This window comes from Halichoerus grypus, chromosome 4 (genome assembly GCF_964656455.1).
Source record: "Halichoerus grypus chromosome 4, mHalGry1.hap1.1, whole genome shotgun sequence".
NCBI classification, from domain to species: Eukaryota; Metazoa; Chordata; class Mammalia; order Carnivora; family Phocidae; genus Halichoerus; species Halichoerus grypus.
The window spans coordinates 161,495,713-161,513,627 of record NC_135715.1 but is presented as its reverse complement, the minus strand read 5'-3'; the positions used below and the strand labels follow the sequence as shown (position 1 = coordinate 161,513,627).

Here is a 17,915-nt window from a genome sequence, read left to right as displayed (position 1 = left end):
ATTCAAATAATTCAATAATATAAGAATAATATGTAACCTTCCCTCTCAACAGTCACCCCACACTATCCTACTTCTCCATCTCTGATAAGTGTGCACCATATTTCTAGTAAATTTTAAACATATATAAATGTCTTTGACAAATATTTATGTTAAATATTCAATAAATGGTATTTTTATAACGGAAAATTTTAAAGGAGAAAAAAAATCACCATCACCAGATTTTCTACTGCTGTATTATTATCCGACCAAGAACAAAAAGTTCTGCTTAATTTTACATATATATATACATACATATATATTTTTAAAGACTTTATTTATTTTAGAGAGCAAGAGCAGGAGGAGGGGCAGAGGGAGAGAGAGAATCTCAAGCAGACTCCGCACTGAGCACAGAGCCCAAAATCGAGCTCCATCTCATGACCCTGAGGATCATGACCTGAGCCGAAATCAAGAGTCAGATGCTTAACCAACTGAGCCAACCAGGTACCCCTTAATGTTAAATTTTAATTAATTTCTTTAAACTGTAACACTTAAAACTATTTTTATTTTGATCAAGCATCTTATCATTTATCGACTAAATGTCTGACATTCAATATGACTATTTTTCTTGAGATTAATGCAAAAACCAATATTCATCTTGTTTGCTAACTTCAAATTTACTTGCTTTGTTTAGAACAAAATATATAAATTGAGCCAATGCTCCCATATTACAGCACTTTACTTAAAACACCTTCCCTTTTTATTGGGCTAACATTACTCGATTCCTAATTGGCAATACTTCAGCTTTTGGTTCAAAAGATCATAGCAGACCAAAATCTAGGTAACATTCTGAAATGTAGCAATAAAAATATTGAGGAGAACTTATGCACACATTCACTTCACTTTCATCTAGCTAGATGTGCAAGTGAAAATTAGAAATCTTATTTTGTTTGTTTGCTTCTTTGTGGAAAATAAATGTAGCCAATTCAGTATAATTTCTTCATAAAAGCTAATGGCCTTGAGTAGATAAGAAAAAACTTCCTATTGCTTTCAGTTTAGTGTTTCATCAAGAAATCAAAGGAAATAATCCCAAACTGAAGATCTCAGAGTATGAACTAATAAAAGCTGTTGACAGAGAATTCTTGAAATGTGCTATATTTAAAAAAATATATATACTTTAAAATTTTTTAATTTTTATTTGGAACTAATTTAAAACTTTCAGAATAGTTGTAAGAATGAGAATAGTACAGGGCGCCTGGGTGGCTCAGTCATTAAGCGTCTGCCTTCGGCTCAGGTCATGATCCCAGGGTCCTGGGATCAAGTCCCACATTGGGCTCCCCCCTCAGGGGGAAGCCTGCTTCTCCCTCTCCCACTCCCGCTGCTTGCGTTCCTGCTCTCGCTATCTCTGTTTCTGTCAAATAAATAAATAAAATCTTAAAAAAAAAATTAAAATTAAAATTAAATTAAAAAGCTCTAACTCTTTAAAAAAAAAAAAAAGAAGAATGAGAATAGTACAAAGAATATCCATACATCTTTACCCAAATTCACTTATTGTTACCATTTTACCCCATTTGCTTACTTTATCATTCTCTTTTTATTAAGATTTTATTTATTTATTTGAGAAAGAAAGGGAGTGAGAGACAAAGAGAGAGAGAGCACGAGCAGGGGAAGGGAGAGGGAGAAGCCGACTCCCCCCACTGAGCAGGGAGCCCGACATGGGGCTCAATCCCAGGATCCTGAGATCATGACCCAAACTGAAGGCAGACACTTAACCGACTGAGACATGTGCATGTGCACAAACACACATACTTTTTTTGAACCAGTTCATGGAGGTTGATATATATATGTATGCATTTTTGCCCCTTATTTCTAAACATTTCTTAGACTACTTCCTAAGAATATGGATATTCTTTTACATAACCACAGTACTGCTATCAGATTCAGTATATTTAATATTGAAATAATTCTTTAATCATCTCTTTTGTCAACTGGTCTAACAATGTCCTTTATCATATTTTTCGCATCCAGCATTAGGAGAGTTAGGTACGGCTTAGTTGTCAAGTTTCTTTAGCTTCCTTTATCTAAATCTTTCCCACAGTCTCTTTGCCTTATAGAACATTGACATTTTTGACAAATCCCCTTCTTATAACAGAGCATTCCTAGTTCATGGTTTGTGTGATGTTCCCTCATGATTAGATTCTGGTATGCATTCTTGGCTGACATACAGTACTCTATTAGTGATACCGTGTCCTTCTCAGGGTATCATGGATGTCCATCTGCCCTTCATTAATGATGTTAATTTTAATCATTTGGTCAAGGTGATATCCAATATCCTCAACTTATAATTACTAATTTTTCCCTTGCAACATGTGGGAGATACTTCAACGCAAATATCCTGGCTCCATATTGAAAATGCCTTTAGATTTAGGACGTTTTGATTATTCTTGTCTGATCCAATCCTTACCATGAGGGCTACAGGATAATTTTCCAACTCCAGCACTCCTACATTTACCAGTTGGCACCTGATATTCTACTGTAAGCAAGTGCCCTCTCTTCTCCCTTCTCTGCAATCAGCATAGACTCATGAATTCATTTTCCCTCCAATGGCTTAGAGTTTGTTACTGTACTTTTTAGCACTCAAATTGTCCCAAATTTAGACAGTAGGAGTTCCTTCAAGCTGGCTCCTATGCCCTTCTGACAAGTTTCCCCCATTTGGGGGCACTTCTTTTCCTTACTTTCTAGTGTTACAAGATAATTGTGGCTCATCTTGCAGCTATCCTGCTCCAGTCTTAGAGTAAGTCATTTTTCCAAGGAGCCCAACTTCCATTCATTGGGGAGTGGTATTAGAGTCTAAATCTGGGTATTACATTTGCTTGCTGCTACTGGGGTGCTACTTATTGCTTCTTATCCTTTTCAACAGATAGAGCTAAGAAATATATATAGGTATGTGTATGTACACTCCATACATATATACAAATACATACACATACAAATATATACACATATGTACATGGCCACATATCCATGCATGTAACACATACATATGTATATTTTTAAAGTTATAAATCCATACTCATATCTTGAATTATAATCAATTCACATAGGATTCTCTTGTCTTCCCCCATCTATAATTGTATGTGTCTATTTCCTCAGTAAGAGCACTGGCTCCCAAGAGCATTAACACCATTTACTTATTTCTTAATCCTATTATACATCTACAATTGTTTCACAATTGGTTTGTCCATGGTTACTAAAAAACAAACTTAAAAGAGTTCAGTATTTGTATGCAATTCTCCCATCTCTTACATCCCATCTTGCCCAAAATAGTATATATAGTAAAACAGTGTGTTTATAAAATCCTTACATTAGTTCTTTCATTCCTTTATGTATACTTCCCACTCCTTTCTCTCCATCCCTTCTAAGTAATCAACTTAATTATTTTCTGGTTTATCCTTTGTTTCTTTTTGTAAAGATAAGCTTTCTGTCTTACACAAAAGATAGTAGAGTATATATATGTTTTTTATTCTCCTAACATTATCTCTAGAAATCACTCCATATCAATTCATAGAGATCTTACTCTTTTTTCTTATAGATATATAGTTAGTACTCCATTACATGTATACACCATAGTATATTTTAACTAATCTCCTATTCCTGAACATTTAGATAGTTTCCAATTTTTTTTTAAAGGTTTATTTATTCATTTGAGACACAGAGATACAGAGAGAGAGAGAGAGAGAATATGAGCAGGGGGAGAAGCAGAGGGAGGGGGAGAAGCAGGCCTCCCACCGAGCAGGGAGCCCAATGTGGGGCTCGATCCCAGCATCGTGGGATCATGACCTGAGCCCAAGGCAGACGCTTAACCATCTGAGCCACCCAGGTGCCCCGATAGTTTCCAATGTTTTGCAGTTACAAATAATACTGCAGTGGATAACTCTATGCATATGTTTTTTTTTAGATTTTATTGATTGATTGATTGATTGATTTACTGATTTGAGAGAGAGTGAGCAGGGGGAGGGGCAAGGGAGAGGGAGAGAGAGAATCTCAAGCAGACTCCACACTTAGTGTGGAGCCTGATGCAGGACTTGATCTCATGACCCTGAGGATCATGACCAGAGACGAAATCAAGTTGGATGCTTAATTGACTGAGCCAGCCAGGTGCCTCCATATGTATTTTTTTAAGTAAGCGCTATGCCCAAAGTGTGGCTTGAACTCATGACCCTGTGATCAAGAGTTGCATGCTCTTATCAACAATGAACCAGCCAGGCACCCCTATGCGTATGTATATTTGTACTGTTGGAAGTATAGCTTCACAGCGGTTGGAAAGTACCATAATTTGATTCAAACTTATTTGGTACTCTAGTGATACCCTGGAAATCCTGGTGCACCTCTTTTGGATTTCAGGTGTTAGCTAGATGTAGTCTCATGATGTTTGAACTCTCCCTTTCACTCTGCCAAACGTCATATTATTATATTTTTTAAATTTTGCAAATCTTTGGAGGAAAGAATTAACAAGAAAAAGTAAATTACTTAAACTACTTACTGAGTGGTGTTGTGTCTGGAGGTGGAAAATTCTCAGTAAAGTTGACATTACACAAGTCTGTGCTACAGCAGCAGAAACGGTATGTTCCATTCTGAATTGAGGGAGGGGTAGTAGTTACTACACATTCTTCATAGTGACACTCCTGGGGATCTCCAATGTGAGACCAACATCCTACATATTAATGTAAACAAGTTAGGGTTAATACAATAAATTAAATTAAAAGGGAAACAACAAACTAAGAAATAACTGCAATCAATGTGACAGAGCAAGTACATAATACATATGAGTTATAAACCACTCCTGCAAATGAATAGGAGACACACATTTTTTAAATAACAAAAAAATGGCAGAGTATTAACAAGCATTTAATGGGGAGAAAAGCCACCAATAAATGTTTAACCTCTTCATTAATCTAAGAATTATTATTAAAGCAACAGTAAGATTTCATTTTTGTCTATATCTATTAAATTGTTCTAGGTTTAAAAAGATAATATACAATCATAACAAGATTTCAGTAACACTCCCATATACTGCTGGGGGAATGTAAATGTATATAGCATTTCTAGAAAGCCATATGGCAATTTTCATAAAGAGCCTTTAAAATATTCATGCTTTATAATCTAATAGTTCTTTCAGCAATCTATTCCAAAGAAATAATCAGATACAATCAAAGATTTATGCTGAGCGAAATAAGTCAATCAGAGAAAGACATGTATCATATGATCTCACTGATATGAGGAATTCTTAATCTCAGGAAACAAACTGAGGGTTGCTGGAGTGGTGGAGGGTGGGAAGGATGGGGTGGCTGGGTAATAGACACTGGGGAGGGTATGTGCTATGGTGAGCGCTGTGAACTGTGTAAGGCTGTTGAATCACAGACCTGTACCTCTGAAACAAATAATACATTATATGTTAAAAAAAAAGAAAGAAGGAAGGGAAAAATGAAGGGGGGGAATCGGAGGGGGAGACAAACCATGAGAGACTATGGACTCTGAGAAACAAACTGAGGGTTCTGGGGGGGGGGGATGGGTTAGCCTGGTGATGGGTATTAAAAAGGGCACATACTGCATGGAGCACTGGGTGTTACATGCAAACAATGAATCATGGAACACTACATCAAAAACTAAGGATGTAATGTATGGTGATTTACATAATAAAAAAACAAAAAAAAAAAACCCTAATGAACAAACAAAACAAAACAAACTCATAGATAGACCAGATCAGTGGTTACCAAAGGGGAAGGAAGTTGGGGGGTATATGCAAAAGAGGTGAAAGAGTGTAGGGTGATGGATAGTAACTAAGAGTTTTGGGGATAATCACTTTATAGTGTACACAGATGTTGAATTATAACATTATACACCTGAAAGTTACACAATAAAAAAGTATATTCAGAAAAGTAAAAAAAAAAAAAAAAAGAAAAAGATATATGTTCAAAGATGTCCACTGAAGCATTATGTATTATAGTGAAACCAGAACACAATATAATGTCCTACAACAGAGTGATGTGTAAGTAAATTGCATGTATACAATGAAATATTGTACAGAGGTGAAAAATGTTTTCAAAGTATATTTAAAGACATGGGAAAATGTTCATAATATAATTTAAGATAGGAAATATTGGGTATGAAATTGTTTATACATACAGTATCATCCTAATTTTGAAAAATAAGTACACACACATATATACATAGAGGTCCATAAAAAATATACTTGCAGGGAATAAACTAATATATAAAAGAGTTTGTAAGAGTATGAAATTGTAGACAACTGTTTTTTTCATAGTTCTCTACATTTTCTAAACTTTGTAAGAATGAGGATATATTATTAACATTGTAGTAAGAAAAATGTTATTAAAATAAGCTAAAAACCTATTACCCTTTATAAATTTGGGGCTTATGGGTGAATATATACAGGATATATATTTCAAAACTTACTGTTTTCCTGGAGAAGGTTTTAATCTACCTTCAGGTCCTATTTAGATAAACTTCAATTATATGAAACACAAAGTTATTTCGGGTAAGAAAAGTGTTACTTGCCTTGTTTTACGAGATTTATATCCCCTTTTGATTTCTCCCAAAGGCCATAGCAAGTGCTACCTTTTGAGCATAATATTGTTCCATTTTCATGAGAGATTCGACTCTCGCCTATCCCAAGGTCTTGTTGATACGGATCTTTAAATGCACATAGACGTTCTTGGTTCTGAGAAGCTGAAACAAGTAAGAGAATGACAAATTTAATTTTAAGAAAATCTTAGTAAAACATTATTATATAAAATCTTAGTCTTTTTGAAAGGCACTCTAAATTTTTCTACTAAATCCCTAACAAGACCTGAATACATTTGTAATTTATATTTATTCAATAACTTCTTTCTGTTCATTAATTTGTCACCTCCAAGTAAGAAGCAAACTTGAAAACTGACTTCCCAAAAGCAATCCCTTCTTACACAAATTATTCTCACTACTCTCCTATTAAATAATTTAGGTATCTGAATAAAGAAACATCATTTTAAAAGTCCATGCTTTAAATTATCAAAACTTCAAAACAAATTAACAAACCTGGAGGGTTGAATAATTTTGGGAAATACTGCAGTATTCACTTTTAAAATATTTTATAGTCAGTTGTAGAAAGCTAAACATACATCATTGGGCATGGTAAACTAAGGATGAGGAGAATGACTACCAGTGGGTACATGGTTTCTTTTTGGGCAGATGGAAATGTTCTAAAATTAGACTGTGGTAGTGGCTGCACAGCTCTGTAAATTTATAAAAAAATAATCGGTCACTGAAAATGAGTGAATTTCATGGTATATAAAGTATACCTTAGTAAATTTGTTTTAAAAACTAAGAATATTAGTGGACAAAAAGAAAATGACTTTGTTATTAAAAATATCAATATAAAAGCCAGAAACAGAATGCTCAATCACACTGTATGCTGAAGGGACAACCTAATGTACTTTCAATTCTAGTTAATCTTTTTCCATATACATAATCTGTTTTAGCTAATTTCAATAGAATATTTGCCACATAATTTATCAGCTAACAAATATTTATCAACATTGCTGAGACTATCAAAGAAGTAAAAGGTTATCAAAAGCAACAACTGATCTTTATTTGGTTTCTTAAAGTTGACTTTCCTAAGGTTTGACTAGCTAGAGTAACAATCTAATACATTAAATATGTATTTATATATGGCCAATATATTTATTCCTCTTGGGCTTTTGATTTATTTATTCATTTTGGGTGTGTATCCTATCTAGTATGGCTTAATTCACTAGCACCTTAGCACTGGAAATGACCTATGAAAATAATGTTTCTGAACCTATAGAACTAAGGACCAAACTCTGAGGAAGAAATGAAAGAGCCAAGAACTATATGCCCAAGTCCATTTATTTATTTTTATTTTTTTTAAAGATTTTATTTATTTATTTGACAGAGACACAGCAAAAGAAGGAACACAAGCAGGGGGAGTGGGAGAGGGAGAAGCAGGCTTCCCATGAGCAGGGAGCCAGATGTGGGGCTCGATCCCAGGACCCTGGGATCATGACCTGAGCTGAAGGCAGACGCTTAACGACTGAGCCACCCAGGTGCCCCTGCCCAAGTCCATTTAGACACATAGACCTGCTATATTTATTACAGGAGAAAGCACCTTCAAAGTATTGGGCTAGGCAAGTAGGGTATTCATAAGTAGGTAATATAGAGTTCTATCCTTCAAGCATCTTACATGGTCTGTTTGCAGACAGACAGTAATTATTAAATTCAGTTCTCACAGAGAGTAATTACTAAAAAATAAATGTAACTTGATTTCCATATTTAAAACCATTTCAGGCAGTCTTGTATAAGATACTACCAGTATCAACTAAATACGGGCACCTGGTGATGGTAACCTGGTGACGGTAACCGGGTGATGGACACTAAGGAGGACACGTGATATAATGAGCACTGGGTATTATATAAGACTGATGAATCACTGATCTCTACCTCTGAAACTAATAATACATTATATGTTCATTAATTGAATTTAAATAAATAAATAAATAAAAAGAAGTATATATAAATAAATCTTTGTAAAAATGCTATTTGTTGAGGGACACCTGGGTGGCTCAGTCGGTTAACCGTCTGCCTTTGGCTCAGGTCATGATCCAGGGTCCTGGAATAGAGTCCCGCATCGGGCTCCCTGCTCCACAGGGAGCCTGCTTCTCCCTCTGCCTGCCACTCCCCCTGCTTGTGTTCTCTCTCTCTGACAAATAAGTAAATAAAATCTTTTTTTAAAAAATGCTATTTGCTGAGATCAGTCTCAGCAATATCTGTGTATAAAGCTAGGAATTCTTCATAAATAATGTAGGAAAAATAGGGATAAAGCAAATGTTACAATGAGAAATAGTACAGCCTAGCATTATATTGTCACAGATTACATACAGAGACCTGATCATTTACGTGTAGGTATTCTAAGTTTGTCAACAGCTAGACAAATTTTGATCAGTCAAGTATGGTCATTATGGTCAATGTCTTTTAAGGGACGTCCTTAACCGGGTACAATAATTAGACATGGGTCTTTAAAAAAATTGTTCTCCTTGGGGCACCTGGGTGGCTCAGCTGTTAAGCTTCCAACTCCTGATTTTGGCTCAGGTCATGATCTCAGGGTCATGAGATAAAGCCCTGCGACAGGCTCCTCAGTCAGCAGAGTCTGCTTCTCTCCCTCTGCCCCCACCCCTGCCTCCCCCCACCACTCATTCTCTCTCTCTCTCTCAAATAAATAAAACATTTTTAAAAATTGTTCTCCTCATTTTAAACAGGTGATATTTGGTTATAATAATCACTAAAACAATTATGATTTAATGTAACTACATTAAACTAGAAATAGTCTTATACAAATTGCTGACAGAGGTATCTTCATAAAAGACAGAACTGATTATGCTTAAAATCTGTTAGGTCCCTAATGTTCTAGAATTAAATCCAAACTCTTCAGTTAGTATGTAAGATCCTTCATAATCAAGAACCAACAAACCTGCATGATCACTTCTGTGGGCACTAGGAACTTTATTTTTCCACAGGCCCCTTCCTCTATAAAAAAAAAATATTTAAGGGGCACCTGGGTGGCTCAGTCGGTTAAGCGTCTGCCTTCATCTCAGGTCATGATCTCAGGGTCCTGGGATTGAGCCCCACATCGGGCTCCCTGCTCAGCAGGGAGCCTGCTTCTCCCTCTCCCACTCCCCCTGCTTGTGTTCCCTCTCTGGCTATGTCTCTCTGTCAAATAAATAAATAAAAATCTTTAAAAAAATAATAATATTTAAAATTATATTTTGTAACTGCATTGGTATAAAGAAAATCTATTAATGTCAGACATTAAAACATTTTCTTCAATCTAAAAGTTCATTTTTTCCTTCTGGTTTTAAAAGAAACTACCAATGGCCTGCAGAAATACTGTGGGCCCTATGCCCAGCCCTATGACTCCTGTACCTCACGAGTAAGTCAGTCCTGGGACCCAATCTACCTCTTGCCATTTATCCCACTCCTCCACTCTTGGTTCCCACTAACATGGGAAGACCTTTCCTGACACTTACACATATGTTCCCAATATCCAGAATGTCATTTTTTCTTGCTCTTCATGCAGACTTCACTCCCAAAGCTCTTTACTCTTAACTACTTTAGGATTATATTTTATATGTTTACATGCATATCTCCCACATGAAGCTAGAAGTGAACTTCATTTGTTCCTAGAGCAAGATCAGGTTTATTTAACTCATTTTGTATGGCACAAATCCCCAGTACTATTAAGGATAGACAGTTTTCATATCTACATGTACTGTATTCAATATCATATTCCCATTCAAAGGTTACAAAGTCTAGGCAATAATCATCTAGTCCTTCTACCACTCTATAATAAATGAAGCTATAAAAATAGTATGAGCGTGAAAACAATATTATATTATTTTCCCCCTCATATACATCTAAATTACTGAGAATAAAATCATCATTTTCTGTTTACATATGCTTCCTGGATCAATATTTGCTAATCCTATGCAGCATTTAATTTCAGGAACAGATACAGTATGTCTGGAATACTAAGCTCTCTTGAATTTCCCACTCCATGATAAAACACCACCAAGAAAGTAGGGTGTAGAGGTATGGCATAGTTTTATCATGTCTGGATCAGTTAACTATCATTACAGATATAAATCAGCAACATCATACTTCTTTATTTTTACGAGGGCAAGAGAGAAAGGAAAAAAAAAAACTACTCTGAAAATAACGATTTGCCCTTTTCCCTTTTTACCAAATACTCTTATATTATTTGAATTTTAATGAAAATATATCCATGTATTAATTACACATTTCAAAAACAAGAGTATTTGTACTTGAATCAATTACTTTTAGATTGAAAATTTTTATTTTGAAATAATTACAGACTCATAGGTAGTTGGAAAGAAATACAGAGTGAAGTCTAATGCCTCTCTCCTCAGTGCAAACATTCCACACAATCACTACACAATACCAAAGTCAGGAAATTGACATTAGGACAATTCATACAGCTTATTCAGATTTCACCAGTTATACATGCAATAATCTGTACATATCTATGCACAGCCACCCAGGCGTCCCTAAAATTAAAAAAAAAAAAAATCAAGGGGCACCTGGATGGATCAGTCAGTTAAGCATCTGCCTTTGGCTCAGGTCATGATCCCAGGGTTCTGGGATCAAGTCCCGCATTGGGCTCCTCACTCAGCGGGGAGCCTGCTTCTCCCTCTGTCTGCCATTCCCTCTGCTTGTGCTCTCTCTCTCTTTGACAAATGAATAAATAAAACCTTAAAAAATAATAAATAAATAAAAATAAAAATACTCAACTGTACTATCACAAGACTCCCTCATGTTAACCATCTATTTGTCTCCATTCCTATAGCAACCACTAGTCTATTCTCCAGTTTGATAATTATGCTATTTCTCAGCTGTTATATAAACAGAATCATGTAATACACATCCTTTTGAGATTGGCTTTTTTCACTGAGCAAATTTTCCTTGAGGTTCATTCCATTGTTGCAGTATCAATAGTTCATTACTATTTTTTTTTATTTTTTTATTTTTTTTAAAGATTTTATTTTTATTTATTTGACAGAGAGAGATACAGCGAGAGAGGAAACACAAGCAGGGGGGAGTGGGAGAGGGAGAAGCAGGCTCCCCGCTGAGCAGGGACCCGATGTGGGGCTCGATCCCAGGACCCTGGGATCATGACCTGAGCCGAAGGCAGACGCTTAACGACTGAGCCAACCAGGTGCCCAATAGTTCATTACTTTTTATAGAGTAGTATTCCATAGTATGGATGTACCACAATCTAACTTTTCACCCTTTAAAAAGGTTATCTGGGTAGTTTCCAGCTTTCGGCTCTCAGAAATAAAACTGCTATGAACATTTGTGTACATGTTCAGTTTTATTTTATTTTATTTTTTTAAAGATTTTATTTATTTGACAGAGAGACAGAGAGAGAGCACAAGTAGGCAGAGTGACAGGCAGATGGAGAGGGAGAAGCAGGCTTCCCGTGGAGCAGGGAGCCCGATGCGGGGCTCGATCCCAAGACCCCAGGATCATGACCTGAGCCGAAAGCAACCACTTAACGGACTGAGCCACCCAGGCGCCCCTACATGATCAATTTTAAAAGGAATCTTGTTTATTTAAAGTAAAACAAGAATAATATTCTAGAAAGAGAAAGTATGGTGTCTGCAAAAAGGAACTTGACATTAAGACCATGTGCTCTACCAAGAGAATACATTATGCCCCATCATATACATTTGTTCATTAAAAGCTTACAAAGCATTCAAATTCCCTAACTTCCTCTGACCAAGTACTTCTAGTACTGGCAGAAACTGGCTTGTACTACAAAATCTTGGTTTAGAGAGTCATTCAAGCAGTATTCCTTACATATAAACAAAGTAAAATGTGGCAAAATAAATATCAGCTAATTATGGCATTAAATATCTGAAATGAGAGACTCCAGTTATGGGGTGTCTTTGTTGTTGTTTAAACAAAGACTAGTCCTTTGTAATAAGGTCAACAGGCAAAGTATGCCCTCTTTCCCTGGACACCCAGGGCCCTTTAATGTGGGAGCCTCTGCTGGCCAGCTTTTCCTATCTTTATCTCTATTTCCTTTCCCCGACATAAAAATAAAAAGGCTTTTGACAAATAGGTTTTCACATTAAAATATGCAAATTAAAACTACAATAAAATAGTACTACACATCTATTAGAACAACTAAAAGTTAAAAATAAAACAAAACAATAAACCCTTGATACTACCAAGTACTGCCAAGGATACTGACACAGGTGGGAAAACACTTCTGATGAAAATGCAAAATGGTACAGCCACTGTGGAAAATGGTTTGATAGTTTCTTATAAGTTTGTTTAACTTAACATTTAACTCAGTAATCCCACTCCTAGGTATTCACCTAAATGTAATAAAAACTATGTTCACACAAAAACTTTTATCTAAATGCTTGGAGTGACTTTATTTGTAGTCACCCAAAATTATTTATAACCCAAATGTCCCTCAACTGAAGAATGGATAAACAAAGACACAGAGGAAACTGGAAAGTGAAAGAAGCCAATCTGAAAAAGCTATATACTGTATGATTCCAAATATATGACATTCTGGAAAAGGCAAACCTATGGAGACAATAAAAAGATCAGTGGCTGCCAGGAGCTGGGAGAAGGGAGGGATGAATGCGCAGAGCAGAGGATTTTTAGGGCAGTGCAACTCTTCTGTATGATACTACAATGGTGGACAATGTCATTATATATTTGTGCATAGAATGTACGATACCAAGAATGAACCTAAGAGTAAACTGTGGACTCTGAGTGATGATGATGGTTATTTGTAGGTTCATCAGTTCTAACAAATGTATCACAGAGGTGCAGGATATCAACAGTGGGGCAGCTCTGCCTGTGTAGGGATGGGGATATATGGGAACTCTGTACTTTCTACTTCATTTTCCTGTGTACCTAAGACTGCTCTCAAAAATAAAGTTTATTAATTTTTTTATAGAGGGACTGTTGAGAAATGCAATGCTTTATCTCAAAAAGAAATTTCTAATGAAGAAAATTCAGGAACAAAGTAACTTGGTATGGATGATTTTCAAGGATGTGAGAGGAGGGTGAGGATTCTTGTGACCAGCCACATAAGGATGTGAGAGGATGGGGACAGTTCTTCTGGCCACACATCTCAAATCATATCTAAAAGATGACCGAATGATCTAACCTCCTGATGGTAGAATATTAGTTTATAGCACATCAAAGATTTAACTATCAATAGTTCATTTGAGGAAAATTCAGATTTTATACTTAGGATAATTTTTATTGGTTTACCCATAATTTACAGGAGAAAAAAACAAATGCAATCAATACTAAGTTCTTGTTCCATTCACTCACTGCAAAATTACATGCATTTTAAAACATCTTTAATTTTGTAATGTTCAGTGATAGGTAACAGACCAAAACATCAAACCATATACATTATCCTTCTCACACTCCATTTATCTCTTTTATCTCTTCCTCTCATCAACCTTTCTTATAACCACAAATATTCAGCATGCCAATTTCCTCAGAGAGATGCAATCATACAAATATTTAATTCCATTATACAAGCCCTAAGTATCACAAAAGTAAAACCTGGAGCACATAAAAAAAATCTCCTATAAAACATTCTTAACATAAACCAGGCTCACTCTTCAAAAGTCATGTCTACAAAGTAAATCTAATGACCAGAACACCTGACTCTGCATTGTGTTTATATCTACCCATTTATTTATGTCAGACTAAAGAGGATTTTTGTGTGTTCCCTTCAACTCAAATGAAATTTAGTTCTGAAAATTAGCTGAGCTCATATTCAATACTTCCAAGATAGTGATACTGAATATATTTCTAAGACAGTGGCTATAAAGGAAGTCAATGTCATGAAGCATTTATCCCAAACTTAAAAACTTCTATGGCTATACCAGAAGTGAAAAAGAATACCACCATGAATGCCAGTTTCTAGCTTATATTCAACCAATTCTGCCCTCATCAGCCATTAAAATGTACAACTGCTTTATTTCCAATGGAAGAAGAACTGCCATTTTCCTCATCTCCCTCTCTAGCCAGGATCAATAGGAACAGTTATAATGAAACAATGAAGATTTGTCTACCATTTCTTTTTTTTTTTTTTTAAGATTTTAGTTATTTATTTGAGAGAGAGAGAGAGAGAGCACAGGCAAAGGAAGCGACAGGGAGAGGGAGAGGGAGAACCAGGCTCCTTGCTCAGCAGGGAGCCCTACATGGGGCTCAATCCCAGGACCCTGGGATCATGACCTGAGCCAAAGGCAGATGCTTAACCAACTGAGCCACCCAGGCGCCCTTGTCTACCACTTTTAATCAATTCCTGCCTAAAGACTGGCAAGGCAAGGTTAAAAAAAATTAAAAAATCTAGCCAATGAAAATCCTTGAATGTCAAAATAAATTCTAACTTGATAGTAATTGTATTTCAAAATATAAAACTGGCTAAGTAGAAATCTTCCTGTAGCTTTGACCAAAAATTTCATCCTTCTAAAAAACAAATAACCTCCTTAAATTATAACAAACATCTGTTATCTTGAGAAATAAAAACATACATTTAACTGTTAAATGGAGATTACAGTTGCAGTCTTGGTGATCCTCCCAATAATCCTATTAGATGGGCATTATCATTTCAATTTTACAAAGAAGGATACTAAGACATACAGAGGGATAAGTAAGTTAACCCAAATCACCCAGGTGTTAAGTATCAGAGTAAAGATTCAAACCCATGTTTGTCTGATTCCAGAATGTCTGCCAAATAAATATTAGGCTAACTTACCAGAAAAATTTAGGTTTCTTTTTATTATTTCATAATTTTATTTATTTATTTTTTTAGTAATTTCAAGTTTTTATTTAAATCCCAGTTAGTTAGGGGCGCCTGAGTGGCTCAGTCAGTTAAGCGGCTGCCTTCGGCTCAGGTCATGATCCCAGGGTCCTGGGATCAAGCCCCTCATTGGGCTCTCTGTTCAGTGGGGAGTCTGCTTCTCCCTCTCCCTCTACTGCTGCTTCCCCTGCTTGTGCTCTCTTACTCTCTGTCAAATAAATAAATAAAATCGTTTTTTAAATAAATAAATAAATAAATAAATTCCGGTTAGTTAACATACAGTGTAATATTAGTTTCAGGTGAAATTCAGATTTTTATTTTAACTATTTTTCTTTTGAATTTATAATTATTTTCATTCAACTTGTTTTATTTTAAACTGTTTACAATAGCAAAAATCAAAGGTATAAGCCGTGATCATCTCTGGATGGAGAGAACTGAATGTTCTTTTTATTTCTCTGCCCTTTTGAATTCTTTTTCTATAAAGAAGACCATGCATTATTTCTGTAATGAATTTTAAAAACAATTTATCAAAAAAATTAAAAGGATCTAAAATGTTAAAAGGGCTTTTTCTTTTAAATTTTAATGATCATATTCTACTTATAGTAATGTTTTGATGGATATTTGGTTAAAAAGTATTTTCAAGTGTCAATTTACATACCTAGCAAAGTATTTAAGAATAAAAAAGGTAAAACGCCCAAAAAACACATTTTCAGAACAGCCCTGCTGTTGCACCATAAAATAGTAACTGGAAAAATTACCCTTCAATTATTTTGTTATTTTGATAAAATTATGGTCACAAACAATTCATTTCTCAGTAAACTGCTTTTCATCATATCATGTCAAATTTAGTAAATGATAAGAATCATTAAATAAGTTTGACTCTAGATGGGCCTAGAACCACAGTTACCAACTGCTAGATTTCAAACATGTAGGTACTCCAGAATTGTTCCACTAAGTCTGCAGCAGGTGCACCTGTTTATCAAGCACCATCTGTGAACTAAAGGAGTATGTCCACAAATACAGGCATTACTGATTTGCAAATTCACTAGATGCCATTATGAGTAACAGATACCATTTTAAAGTATGGGTAAATTCTGCGATTACATATTTCTTTTTTCTCTCTAAAGCCTTTTTTGAGCAGGCAATGTTTTATATGGTTTAAAATACAGAAATATAGGGCGGCTGGGTGGCTCAGTTAGTTAAGCTACTGCCTTCAGCTCAGGTCATGATCCTGGAGTCCCTGGATCGAGTCCCACATCGGGCTCCCTGCTCGGCAGCGAGTCTGCTTCTCCCTCTGACCCTAACCCCTCTCATGTGCTCTCTCTCATTCTCTCTCTCTCAAATAAATAAATAAAATCTTTAAAAATAAATAAATAAATAAATAAAATAAAATACAGAAATATAAAAGACATATAGTGAAAAGTTTCACTCATACTTTTGTTCCCATTTGTCTATTCTACTGTTACCCTCCTCCCACCTCAGGAAACCACTATTTTTTTTTTTAATATTTTATTTATTTATTTGACAGAGAGAGACACAGTGAGAGAGGGAACACAAGCAGGGGGAGTGGGAGAGGGAGAAGCAGGCTTCCTGCTGAGCAGGGAGCCCGATGCAGGGCTTGATCCCAGAAGTCTGGGATCATGACCTGAGCCAAAGGCAGACACTTAACGACTGAGCCACCCAGGCACCCCAGGAAACCACTATTCTTAACTAATTTACTTAGGCATCCTTCCAAAGTTTCTTTATCATTACATATTTTCTAAATCAACATATTTACTGAAAAGCGGATGTTACAAAATTTTCTGATGTTAAAAAGGAGACCACTGCTCTTTATTGCTTTGAACAATGCCCCAAATTAAGGCAAATACCTGAGAAGCTGCAGTAGTCATTCAATCCTGGCATTTATCAAAGAATGGAATGTAAGCTGCCTGGTATATGATAAGACATGGGCTTGAGAGTTGGATGAACCAGAATTCAAATCCCAATTTCCCAGCTTGCTCAGTTTCTTAATTTGTACCTCCCCAAAGATTTTCATATCCTAATTCGATGGTGGGAGGATATCTGTGTAATTTAATTAATGCAAAATATGGAAATAACTATTAATCTTACTATCTTACTCTCCATGTAACTTTTTAAAGATTTATTTATTTTAGAGAGAGAGAGTGAGTACGAGCGGGGGGAGGGGTACAGAGAGAGGGAGAGAATCCTCAAGCAGAATCCCTGCTGAGCACGGAGCCTGCCACTGGGCTTGATCCCAGGACCCTGAGATCATGACCTGAGCTGAAACCAAGAGTCGGATCCTCAACCAACTGAGCTACCCAGGCACCCCATCTCCATGTAACTTCTTTAAAAATGGTTTTTGAACACATTATGCAGTATGGTATCATTTATATAAAGTAAAATAACCCAAAATAATAATGTAGATTGTTTATGGATGCATATATTATGTACTAAAACTGCAGGTATAATTTTTTTTTTTTTAAAGGATTCATACTAC

General features: G+C 35.7%; 1 protein-coding gene across 3 annotated transcripts in view; it reads right to left on the bottom strand.

Annotated features, from left to right (window-relative positions):
• Nucleotides 1-17,915, bottom strand: part of BMPR2 (bone morphogenetic protein receptor type 2) — a 193,379-nt gene that overhangs the window by 76,347 nt on the left and 99,117 nt on the right. For all 3 annotated transcript variants that reach the window (XM_036070719.2, XM_078071204.1, XM_078071205.1), the window contains exons 2-3: nucleotides 6,556-6,726; nucleotides 4,520-4,690 (exon numbers count right to left, since the gene is read on the bottom strand). In XM_036070719.2, coding sequence (XP_035926612.1) covers nucleotides 4,520-4,690; nucleotides 6,556-6,726 — 342 coding nt within the window. The remainder of the gene's footprint in view (nucleotides 1-4,519; nucleotides 4,691-6,555; nucleotides 6,727-17,915) is intronic.